Source organism: Phocoena phocoena, chromosome 9 (genome assembly GCF_963924675.1).
Source record: "Phocoena phocoena chromosome 9, mPhoPho1.1, whole genome shotgun sequence".
Lineage (NCBI taxonomy): Eukaryota > Metazoa > Chordata > Mammalia > Artiodactyla > Phocoenidae > Phocoena > Phocoena phocoena.
In genome coordinates, this window is record NC_089227.1 from 73,510,322 (window position 1) to 73,523,196 (window position 12,875).

General features: G+C 41.7%; 1 protein-coding gene across 5 annotated transcripts in view; it reads left to right on the forward strand.

Annotated features, from left to right (window-relative positions):
* Positions 1 to 12,875, forward strand: part of ST7 (suppression of tumorigenicity 7) — a 262,107-nt gene that overhangs the window by 136,423 nt on the left and 112,809 nt on the right. For all 5 annotated transcript variants that reach the window (XM_065883500.1, XM_065883501.1, XM_065883498.1 and 2 more), the window contains exon 2: positions 4,604 to 4,686. In XM_065883500.1, coding sequence (XP_065739572.1) covers positions 4,604 to 4,686 — 83 coding nt within the window. The remainder of the gene's footprint in view (positions 1 to 4,603; positions 4,687 to 12,875) is intronic.

The window sequence follows — 12,875 nt, forward strand, 5'->3', positions numbered from 1 at the left end:
GCTCAGTAGTTGTGACTCATGGGCTCTAGAGCACAGGCTCAGTAGTTGTGGCACACAGGCTTAGTTGTTCCATGGCATGTGGGATCTTCCCGGACTAGGGCTCAAACCCGTGTCCCCTGCACTGGCAGGTGGATTCTTAACCACTGTGCCACCAGGGAAGCCCAACCTCTTCTTTCAAGGGCTTGAATAAGGCAGAATATATCTTAAGGAGTCAAACACTTCTTAAGCGTTATGTGCTCACTCTGTTTTACAGAACATCTTTTCCAGGAGTCTAATTTGGGGATTGTTTGTGCTTTGAAGGATACGGGAGGAGGCTCTTACTGTCACGAGGGCCAGAAACAGGGCTGGCTCCTCACAGACAGGGCCTCACAGGGCCTTTCCGAGTGCCTCCTCATTAAGCCCTCCGGTATTCTAGTTCCCTGCTCACGGGAGTGATTCTCCACTTTCCACAGTTGACCTGTTGTACTATATTCTTCCGTCCTCTCTTCTGTGATCCAGAGGGGTCACTGAGTTTTCAATCCATTAACCCACCCCTCATACCTAGTTTCTTCTCAGACCTGTACTTAATTTCTTCCTGTTTACTCATTAATTAAACGTGAAGACTGTACCAAGTTAAAGTTCAGCATCTTCAGAACGCCTGATGACACAGTCCCTGAGGCTGCCCTTGAATAACCGATGCAGTATTCTTTAAGCAGTGACCTGTTAGAGTGCCCATCTGGATCGGATGAAAAGCCTTCTGACTTATTAATTTTTGTTTCCAGGTTGATATAGGACATTGTATAATTTATTTTTACCAAAGCTAGATTAGTCTTTACTGTTTGTTTTTGAATTTGTTTTTCCTTAGCTCCAGCACCTGTGGAGATAGTATCGATATGTCTATAGATGTCAGGAATATCCACTTTATGTTTCAAACCACACACCCCACAGTTTTCTGATCTAATTTTTAGGTACTTCATAAGGCCCTCATATATTTTCAAAAATAATTGCTAGTGACCCTGATGAAACTAGGCCAGGTATTCCTAGGTTTAAGGCAGTCCAGTTTGCAATGTGCAGCCCTCCTAATTTAATGGGGGAATCTTTAACTAGATGCTCCCCTTCGGGGTGGCTTCTTGCCCTTCCACCCTGGGGCTACACACACTGATGATAAGATCCCAGTGGACTTATCATTTTTTTTTTTTTTGGCGGTACGCGGGCCTCCCACCGCCGTGGCCCCTCCTGCTGCAGAGCACAGGCTCTGGACGCTCAGGCCCAGCGGCCATGGCTCACGGGTCCAGCCGCTCCGCGGCAAGTGGGATTCTCCCGGACCGGGGCACGAACCCGCGTCCCCTGCATCGGCAGGCAGACTCTCAACCACTGCGCCACCAGGGAAGCCCCAGTGGACTTATCTTTAACAGTCAGTGATAAAAATAAGTACAGTGTTAAAAACATCCATCTTTCAGTATCACTTATTTAGAGCTTCCTCTCCTTTTCTAATGAAAGACTACTCTTTTCCTTTTGCTACTTTGTTCCTTAATGCTTTTCAGCAGCGTTCTCATGTTGCACCCTTGATGCCATGAGCCTGAGCTCTGGAGGCTGGGTGACCGGTGTTCAGCTCTTTGCCCAGCCTCCACCTGTGAAATAAGATTAATAATAATATTGACCTCACAGAGCTGAAGTGAGCATTAAGTTCTCTAATTTGTAAAATTGCTTTATTATAAACTTTAAACACATAGATAGATAGATTCAAATGGCAAGTACTGATTGTTGATATTTGTGCTCAGAATTGCTAAATGCCATGTCTTAATGATGTTAGCCAGAATGCCCAGTAAGACTGTAAAATTAATAGGTTATTAAATGAACACCTCCCACTCTCTAAATGTTTTCGATTTCTACTTTTCTCATTCTCTATTTGTGTCTCTATTTCTTTTAATGCCCACCATTCTCTTTCCCAACTTTGGTAGCTTTCTATAACTGGATATAGTAGAGAAGCATGTTTTAATTTTTGTATTACCTATGGTAGCTATATAATCTTAAGTAAAACTAAAGGTATAGAATGTTTATTTTTATCTCTTTAAAAAACTCACATAGTTTCTTTTTTTTCACTTGTCAATTCATTCTATAATCTTTTGTCCCCAGTCGATCAGCAATTTTCAGTAGAAAATCTTTCTTCCTCTATTGTTTTATGCTTTTGTTGCTGGGGAGTTAGCAGGGCTACCAAAGCACTTCAAATTCAGACAAGTCTTTTCCTCTTTCTTTTAGAAATGGATTTTGTTGAATTCTATGTTCAGTTTGTCCCCAGAAACTTACTGAAAAGTATATGGTACAGATATGAATGTTCATAAATACAGAATAACAAAGTGAATACTCTATTTTGGTGACTTTTTAAAAATGGAAAATGTGGGATCATTCATAGCATGAGGAGGGGAATTTTGAGAATTTTAGGCACCTCAGAATCAGACTGTCAATTACAAGCTTTAGGTTTGCTTTTTAATGGTCAAGCATAACCACCTCAGCTCAACTCTACCTCCTCTTGCCTCACAGCCCTAGGCTGACTGCTTCTTCTGTGCTTTTCGCTACCTCCCTGAAAGAGTCCACTTAGTCAAGTTGTGACTATTGACTGAGCACTTTGTGTTAGTCCAGATTCGTGATTGCAAATGACAGACCATGAGTCACGGCAAACCAATCCATTTAAAGTGGGTGTTGGCGGGGAGAAGGTTTACTGAGAGCATGCCCAGTAACCAGGAAGGATGGAGTTAGTGCATCCTTCCACATTTGTGCCTTTGTGAAGGGTCCACAGCCCAAGCTCCTTCCCTCTTCAACCCGTGCAACCAGCTGGAAAGGCTGTGTGCTGTTTCCTCAGGGCCTCAAAGCTGGCCCCGTCCTTCCCTCACATTGCTCTCCTTTCCTCCTGCTGCCCACTTTGGTCTGGTTAACTCCTGCTTACTCTCCCAGACATCTTCCTGACACCCAGCCTGAGATGCATGCCTTTTATGTGTTTTCATAAAATTCTGTGCACAGAACCCTTCTATGCACTTATCAAAACTGTCTGGTGGGGGCTTCCCTGGTGGCGCAGTGGTTGAGAGTCCGCCTGCCGATGCAGGGGACACGGGTTCGTGCCCCGGTCTGGGAGGATCCCACATGCCGCGGAGCAGCTGGGCCTGTGAGCCATGGCCGCTGAGCCTGCGCGTCCGGAGCCTGTCCTCCGCAACGGGAGAGGCCACAGCAGTGAGAGGCCCGCGTAACGCATAAAAAAAAAAAAAAAAAAAAAAAAAAACTGTCTGGTGATTGCTTGTTTACTTGTCTGTTTCCCAGCTAGACTTTGACCTTCTAGAGGGTGGGAGCTGTGTCTGAATCATGCTTCCATTTTTGTCCACAGTCTCATTCATAAACAGAGAGAAGCATTTGTTGAATGAGTGAGCACAGGATCTTTGTTCATGTTGGTGACTTTGCTTTCTGGGCTGATCTCTGTTCATGCTGGTGACTTTGCTTTGACAAATACAAAAGCCTTTTCCCTTAATGACATAAAAGTCCTACTTCTTTTTTTTTTTTTCCTGCTACGCGGGCCTCTCACTGTTGTGGCCTCTCCTGTTGCAGAGCACAGGCTCCAGACGCGCAGGCTCAGCGGCCATGGCTCACGGGCCCAGCCGCTCCGCGGCATGTGGGATCTTCCCGGACTGGGGCACGAACCCGTGTCCCCTGCATCGGCAGGTGGACTCTCAACCACTGTGCCACCAGGGAAGCCCAGAAGTCCTACTTCTAGTGTTCTTCATTTTAAAACAGAACTGGATATGATCCCCTTCCACAAACATATTCAGTAAAGAAATGTGAATACGCATGCAAAAAACCCTTTAGGTCAGTTGTTGTTTTGGTAGTAGTCAAAGTTTTGTGCAATTTCTAGATATAAATAATGACTTAAAATATACTTATAAAATGTATAAGTGACCTTACTTAATGGGCAACCAGATTAACTATGTAGTTGATATGCAGTGTCAGGAGCAGGTCAGGAAGGTGTCTGACAATACACATTCATTTTTAGTGGCTTTTCATCTTTTCTGCATTGAATACGATTATTTTGATGAGCAGTCTGACAACCTTGTAAGTTAGCTGAAAAAATTTTACTGATATATGCTAACTTACACGCTAACTCGTCCTTTCTTTTTCAGGGGTAAACGTAGTGTTAGAATCTTTAATAACTGTTTAATATAGTTATTTTTCATTTGTTCTAAGGTTGAAATATGCTTGTTGGCTCACCAAAGACTCTGATGTGAGGGTCCCACAAAACATTAGAGTACCTTCCGTTCCTCTCTAACAGTTTAATAACCAGCTTTGATTTGACTCCTCAGTGGCTGTAAATCCATGAAAATCATTCACAACAATAGTTTTGGGAGGCAGAAACAAAAAGCTGCTCTTTCTTCTTGTATGTAGTTGTTTTCTTTTAGGATATATAACTTGAATCTAGTATTCCGAGCCTGTGTACTGCTGAACCATTTTAGCAGCCCTTGGCTATGATTGTAATTCTTGTCATCAGAAACAAATGATTTCACCAGAAAGGAAAATGAGAGCTGGTTTTACTGATGACATACTCATGCATTCTCTGTTCTTCTCCCTCTCTCTTGTTTTTCAGTGAGCATGTTTTTGAACACATTAACACCGAAGTTCTACGTGGCCCTGACAGGCACTTCCTCACTAATATCAGGGCTTATTTTGGTAAGTGGTGGAATCCCTGCTATTTAAAAACATGCTGATTACTAATATATACGTTATATATGTGCAGGAAAAAATTCTGGAAGAGCACCTTACAGTGTCTGCGTGTGTGTATATGTTGGATAGGGGACTGATAGAGACCTTTCACTATCCAGGTTATACGTTTTTAAAATATTGGAAAAAAGATTTTTTTTAAACAATTATATACTGCTTTTGTTGAAGGAAAAAACAAAATGGAAAATAAAGGAAGACATAATTCTGTGTCAAATTCTAATGTCTAAGATACTATAAAGTAAGTGTGGCTCAGTTAAACTAAAATGTTTTTCATTACCCTTTTCAGAATGGATTATTGGACATAATCAAGATCAGTAGAAATATAGCTCAGTTTCTTTAAACATATTGACATGGATGTGGCAATTCTAAGCTTTTTCCCCCTTCATCTCCTTTTCTTTTAAAATTTACATATATTTCCCTATTGCTTCCTTGAAAAAAAAATCCCCAGTAGTCAAAAAGCAATATGGCAATCACCCCCAAGGCTCCATTGCCTTATGTGCTAAAATAGTTATAGGTGTAATAAGTTATAGCACCTGCAGTAGTTTTCTTTAATTTAAGTGACCTTAGAGGGGGCCATCTAAACTAGTGGAATCACTCTAATATAATTAAATTTATATTAAGGAGCTTTAAGGAGAAAGAGGTTTTAGAAAGCTTTTTTTCCCTCTATACATAATGCTGTGATTACTAATTATTATAGAGACATGGACAAGAAACAGTACAATGAGGTAACCGCTAGTGCTGTTTCCATTTTACTAATACATAAGCTGGATAGGAAGTAACCTATCTTAGGTCACATAGATGGCAAGTGGCAGAGCAGGATTTCAACCCAGGCTGGCTTGCACCAGAGCCTGTGCTTTTATCACTCACTTCACTGCCTCTCTGGTTAAGTTCTCAGCTGTTTTTCCAGCTTGCTGAACAAATGGCAAGTCTGGATTTTATTCTAGTAGTATCTTGGTGTGGGTTCACTAGGCTATAAATGAATTACCAGAATGCAGGGTGAGCTAAGCCTGACAGTCATTTTCCCTTCTCACTTAGAGATGGTGATGTCCCATGTCCTTGCTTCTCTTCTCCTCCAAATAAAGGGGTTTCCTTAGACCATGACCAGCTTTGCAGATCCAGGCTCGTGAGGCTTTCTCCCTGTGTGTGGAGTGCAGCTGCTGAAGCCTGATGGTCACTGCCGTGTTGTTTTATGATATATTTGCCTTGTTGCATTCCTAGGAAGCAGAGGATACTCCTGACTAATGTAAAACTGAGCAAAGGAAAACCTCTGATGTGTGAAGATTTTGAAAGCCCTTCTCAAAAATGCTTGGTCTGTCATATATACACTACCAGATATAAAGTGGGTGGCTAGTGGGAAGCTGCTGCATAGCACCGGGAGATCAGCTCTATGCTTTGTGACGCCCTAGAGGGGTGGGAGGGAGGCTCAAGAGGGAGGGAATATGGGGCTATACGTATACATATACCTGATTCACTTTGTTGTACAGCAGAAACTAACACAACATTGTAAAGCAGTTATACTCCAATAAAGATGTAAAAAGAGAGGCATGGACATATATACACTACCAAATGTAAGGTAGATAGCTAGTGGGAAGCAGCCGCATAGCACCGGGAGATCAGCTCGGTGCTTTGTGACCGCCTGGAGGGGTGGGATAGGGAGGGTGGGAGGGAGGGAGACACAAGAGGGAAGAGATATGGGAACATATGTATATGTATAACTGATTCACTTTGTTATAAAGCAGAAACTAATATACCATTGTAAAGCAATTATACTCTAATAAAGATGTAAAAAAATATAGTGTAAAGAACACTAAATCACCTCTAAAAAATTAAAAAATAGAAAAATTAAAAAGTGGGTATATATATATGTATAACTGATTCACTTTGCTGTACAGCAGAAACTGACACACTTTATTTTATTTTTAAAAAATTTTTATTTATTATTATTATTTTTTTAACATCTTTATTGGAGTATAATTGCTTTACAATGGTGTGTTAGTTTCTGCTTTATAACAAAGTGAATCAGTTATACATACACATATGTTCCCATATTTCTTCCCTCTTGCATCTCCCTCACTCCCACCCTCCCTATCCCACCCCTCTAGGTGGTCACAAAGCACCAAGCTGATCTCCCTGTGCTATGCGGCTGCTTCCCACTAGCTATCTATTTTACGTTTGGTAGTGTATATATGTCCATGTCACTCTCTCACTTAAACACAACACTTTAAATCAACTATACTCCAATAAAAATTTTAAAAATAATAATATATTTAAAAAAATTCTTGGTCTGTACTGAAGACAAAGTCACTACCATGTGGGAATATCTCTTGATAGCTTTAGGCTCCTGCTTTGGAGATTGTTGACACTGGTGGTATCCAGCCCTTGGGGACTCAGCTTTGCTAGCCCTTGAAATGCACCCAGGGCTAAGCTTTCTCTTCAGCCACTGTTCTTTTCTGCCAAGTGCATTTCATGGAGAGACAGCATTGAGGTCAAGAGTCAGGTGCTTTGCAGAATAGCTGTGTGCATAGAACTGCTTAGTGGTTTGTTTCCTGGCACCAGAGAGATAATTACCTAACTACTCTCCCCTAAGCAAATGTCAAGGGAGCCAGGCGGTGAATACTGAAAGTGCAGGCTGGCCCTGAGGAATTTGTTTGGGGACCTTAGTATTTCTGTGCTGGAGACTGAAATGATCATGCAATGTGATGTCTTAGGCGAAGAGAGGTAAACACAAACAAACAAAAAACCCCCCTGCTATTTCCTCTATGAAGGAAAAATCAGTTAACTGAACAAACATATATAGAAATAAAATGTGTTTGGCAAATGCTGCTTTTACACTAACATGTTTAAAAATAAGTGAGAACTCAGAAGTGTGCATTTTACTAGATATCACTGCTAGTTCTTAATTTCACAAGTTGAAAGCCAGCAATGAGTTTGTTATGCCACCTACTTGTCATTCTTCCCTTACGGTTCCTGGGCCCATATCCCCTCCAGGCACCTCCTTCCCTTGCTTAACTTCCAGCTGCCCCGTCTGGCCGCTTGGCACAAGCTTTCTCATCTCAGCCCAGTTCCAGCCACAGGAACTGCACCTGTTGTCACAGTCCAAACCCACCAATTTAGTCTTTTATCTGCTGTAGGAAGGACATGCCCAGTCTGCTTGAGGTAGCCTCTGTGGGCAATGTTTATTTCTGTGGAAAAAATTTCTGAGTTTTGTTTTTGCTCTTGAGAATGGTAAGGTGGATATGTGGAGAAAATGCTCCCCTTAATTTTCTCAAAATGTTGGTAGAATGGAGAAAATGCTGCTGTATTGACATTTATACTTAGATCCCTGTGTCCCCATTAACATGTGTATAGACATGCTCCTACACCTACGTGTTACACATGCGTGTTAAATACAGAGATATGGGAAAAGGCAGCCAAAGCAATATTTTTAAAAATGAGAATCAAGAATAAAAATAGAAAATTAGGGCTTCCCTGGTGGCACAGTGGTTAAGAATCCGCCTGCCAATGCAGGGAACACGGGTTCAAGCCCTGGTCCAGGAAGATCCCACATGCCGCGGAGCAGCTAAGCCCATACACCACAACTACTGAGCCTGCACTCTAGAAGCCACGAGCCACAACTACTGAAGCCTGCGCGCCTAGAGCCCGTGCTCCACAACAAGAGGAGCCACCACAATGAGAAGCCTGCACACCACAAGGAAGAGTAGCCGCCGCTCGCCACAACTAGAGGAAGCCCGAACGCAGCAACAAAGACCCAATGCAGCCAAAAATAAAATAAATAAATTTAAAAAAAAAAGAAAAAAGAAAATTAAAATAGTAAATAAAAGAATTAATTCAGGGATTAGGCGTAAAACAATTGTTTTCAGAAAAGCAGTAGAAGAGATGACAATTAGATAGGAATCAGTTGTAATGAAAGGTCCTTTTATTGTGTTTCCACTCTATGCCAGGTACTGTTCTGAGCACTTTGAATGTATTATTTCATTTAATTCTAAGTGAATTCTAATTCTGATTACATGGAAATTCAAAGTGGTTGATATAACCAATGTCTCTCTGCTCTGAGTATAAACAGACACAAAATTTAAATAAATTGCCCAAGGATATATAGCAGACAGATGGTGAGATTTGAATTTTGGGTCTGTCTGACCATGTCCTCTATCCCCTCCTGTTCAAAAGTAAGGGAGTGGGACTAGAAGATTGTTATGGCTCCTTTCAACTCTTTTTCATTCATCTAAAGAACTTGACCTCCACTTGACCTGAAAATCATGCAGTTGCAGGGCTGGAGGAAGGAACCCTCAGAAGCCATCCAGTTTAAGCCAGCAAAGACCTAAGGAACAGGCACCCAGAAAGCTTATGACTTGCCTAGGTCACCTTGCTAGGTAAGGTATAGGGAAGGCTCGAATTTAAATTTCCACTGCTTTGTCCCAGCATCATTCTGCCTCTCATAAACATGTTGACTAGGAAGATGGGTAGCAGCATTGTCTAGTGGTTGATGTATTCCTTTGAACAGACCCGTAGAAATGGGTCAGGTAGATAAAGAGAGAAGGAAAAGAAAAAGAAAGAAAGAGAAAGGTAAGGGGGAGGGAGGGAGACTACAAACGTCTCTGGAGGGAACATTTTTTCTTTTTCCAATCAGCCATGGATTAGGTCAGATTTGGTCAGTCTAGAACATGGACCATCACTTAACACAATTTATAATTTCATTTGAGACATTTATGGTCTTATCCTCTCTGTGATGGAAGCTTCACAAAGGCTGGGAACATATCTGTGTTTTTGTGTTCAACTGTATAATGTTTGGGTAGACTCTTAAGAAATATTTGTTGAATGCACACAGATCCAGTGAGTGAATGAATTAACTGACTGTATCAGAATTATCTGGGGAGCTTGTTTAAAGTGATGGATTCTGAGTACCACCCCAGACCAACTGAATCAGAATCTCTAGGGCAAGGGCCTAGAGGAAAGCTGCCACCCAGGAGGAGCTGACAGAGCTTGGGGCACCATGGCACAGGCTGGCATTTCCCACTTGTCAGTGGTCCCCATGACTTCACCCCAGGAGAGTGATCCTCCCGTCCAGGCCATAGTCATTAATGCTACAGTGGAAAATCTCATCCTGTGAACACGCAGACACTGAGGTGGGCATGGGTCACTCACTGGCTGTTGACCTTGAAGAGAATCTCACTTCTCTGTCTCCTCTCTTTTCTTAAAGCCTTGGCAATAGGTGGCCAGGAAAGGGGGTGGAAGGACATGAAGAGCAGTTCTTTACACAGCCCCCCTGAACTGGTTAGGGGAACAGATGACTGAGGGGTGATTGGCTGGGCCCAAGGCGGCAGGAGGCCAAGACCCACTCTGTAGCTCTTCTGTGTTCCTAAACAAAACAGGTAGGAGCCAGGAGGAAAGAAAGGGTCGGGAGGGGCAGAGAGAGAGGGGTGGGGGAGAGAAAGAAAGAAAGAAAGGAAAAGAAAGGAAAGAAAGAAGGAAGGAAAGAAAGAAAAAGAAAGAAAGAAAGGAAGGAAGGAAGAAAAGGAAAGAAAGAGAAAGAAAGAAAGAAAGAAAGTAAGAAAGAAAAAAAGAAAGAAAGAAGGAGAGAGAAAAAAAGGGAAGGAAGGAAGGGGAGGGAGGGAGGGAGGGAGGGAGGGAGGAAGTTCTGTCATGCGGAATTGCAAGGGACTTTGAAAGGATCAGTGGTATGGAGGAAAGGGTATACTTGCAGATTCTAACAGGAAACTACAAATGTTATGGATATTACTATAACCCATGCCATTTGCCTTGGTTTATCTTCAAGCCTAGAAGATCCCCTCTTGTCAAAAAACTGTTTACCGCTAGATATATTTCAAGACTTGGAGCAGGTGTCAATTTGGCAGTCTATTTGGGAGTAGACTGCCAGAGTTTCGTATTTCCTCTTCAGTCTCCACCATTGCTGTATCTATCCTGTGATATCATCATCTACTTTAATCCTTGGGAAACACATAGCCAGTTTCAGGCTGTGACACCTTTGTGTTTCCCATGGGTTTAATGGAATTACATTGTGGAATTACAATGGTGCTGCTATGTGGAAATCTTGAAGCATTTCTGAGTATGTTATAGGATACAGGAGAGAGAAGTGTTTTATATATAGAACATGCAATTCAAGAAGGGGAGGTCTTGTTGGATAGGAAGAATCTAGGCATCTTTATGAAAGATTCAGCTTTTAGGTCTGTAAGACAGATGGAAGCGCCTTGTTTGTTAACCCTTTGCCAGATTTTTGTTCCTTCCCTGCAGGTGAAGATGAGATAAATTTACACCCTTAGGCCAGCTGCAAACCTGGATCTCCACTCCCAGCCCACAGCCCCATTGCTCCTTGATCATCCCCTCTGCTTCTGTCATACAGTAATGGAGAGGGTTACGAGGCCTAGGTAACTGGGTTCTTGACGAATGAATCTTTGTTTTAAATAAGATCTGGGTCCTGAGTGTAGTGTATGGCCCTTCTGTCCTGCAAGGTATAGATCCAAACCATTTCTTTGACCCTCACATTCCCAATTCCATCCCTGCTTCCTTTATTCTCAGATAATAACCCTTACCTACATCTCCACTGAGATCAGTGTCATCTACATTTTATTCATTTGTTGCCTTCTTACCTGTAAAACAGCTCACCTCACACCCTACTTTCCAAAATAGAATGTATTCTTCTGTTCATTCCTGCTTCCCTTTCATCCTTAGAGCAAGAAATGGTAAGGTACCTTTTTAAGGCAGGGTAAATGTTCTTCCTGGGCTCCTGGTGTCATGTCTCTTGGTCATTTGTATGCTTTTGCACTTCGGTTTCTCTCTTTCTGCTAGATTCTTTCCTCTTCCACAAATAAGTATAGGTCTCTCTTTTTTTTATAACAAACAAAATGTACACAAAACCTTTCATTGGTTTTAAACAATATCCCATTAAATCACCAGGCCAGCCCTTATCATCCATCCGTTCAACCTTTTAGCCATCTATCCATTCAGTCTTTAAACCATCCATCCTTCCATCCATCCATCCATCCATCCACCCATCCAACATTAACTGAGTGACCTTATTTTACACATTAGGCAACTGAGCCCCAGAGAATCAAGAGTACCAACCAAGACATACAACTCAGCTATTATGAAATATTTTAGGGCCTTTACCTTTCAGCTAGATGGTAGGGTCATTGTTGACTTCCTGAATGACAAACCTGCTTGATGCTTTTTAGTTCTCATCTTACTTGATCTGTATAATTCTTGGGGTAGAGAGATTACACTTTTAAAAACTGTGAAATGTGTAAATTTATGTTTTAATTTTATGGTTATTTGTCAGATTAAAAACTGTTTTGTTCCACTGTGGCAACTCCATTAAGCTACTGGCATGTCTAAGGGCTAGTTTTAAAATCTAAATTTGTTTATAAGAGCTTTGCTGTTTACACTGTAGGTTATGCACCAGGGAGAATAATTCAAAGTGACACCAAATATGTGCGTGTTAAATAACACCATCTGCCCATTTGGATCTGTGCAGCTCTTTAAAAATACTGTGAGGTTCTGGCCCAAATCCTGTCATGTTTCAGGATATGGGACAGATTATTATGCTAAGACCCCAGATTAGAAGATTTGGTTTGAAGTTTAAGAAGGCTTCAAGTCCTTTCCTACTTCGTTTTAGTAGTTGTTCATTTAATTCATATTAGAGTGTCAGCCCCAGGGCATTGTGGACACTAGTATAAAGGACTGTGTTAGGAAAGAAACCATCTACTGCTCTGATAGGTCAGGCTTGAGAAGACCCTCCTTTGCCTCCCAAGTAGCTGCATGAATAACCCAGTCTTCACTGAGGTCTGCTATTTTTGCATTAGAAATACTGGATGGAAGGTCTGTCTCCTGTTATAATGCAAATACCCCATTAATATGAATCATTTATACCTTAGGATGTATTATCCAGTCCCATTTGATAGACTACTTCTGGATTAGTTTTGATAGCTAAGAAAGCAAAAAGAGACAGTGGAGTTGGAGGGCATTTGAAAGTGAAGATTTTAAAAGGGAAGCGATAGGCTACATCTGTCTGTTTAAATGAGCAAGAGCGTTATAAAAAGATGTCTTGTTTTAGGGCCCTAGTAAGATTAGTGGCTCAAGAGCTGGGGCTTCAGGCTAAATAGCTACTTCATTAGCTATGTGAC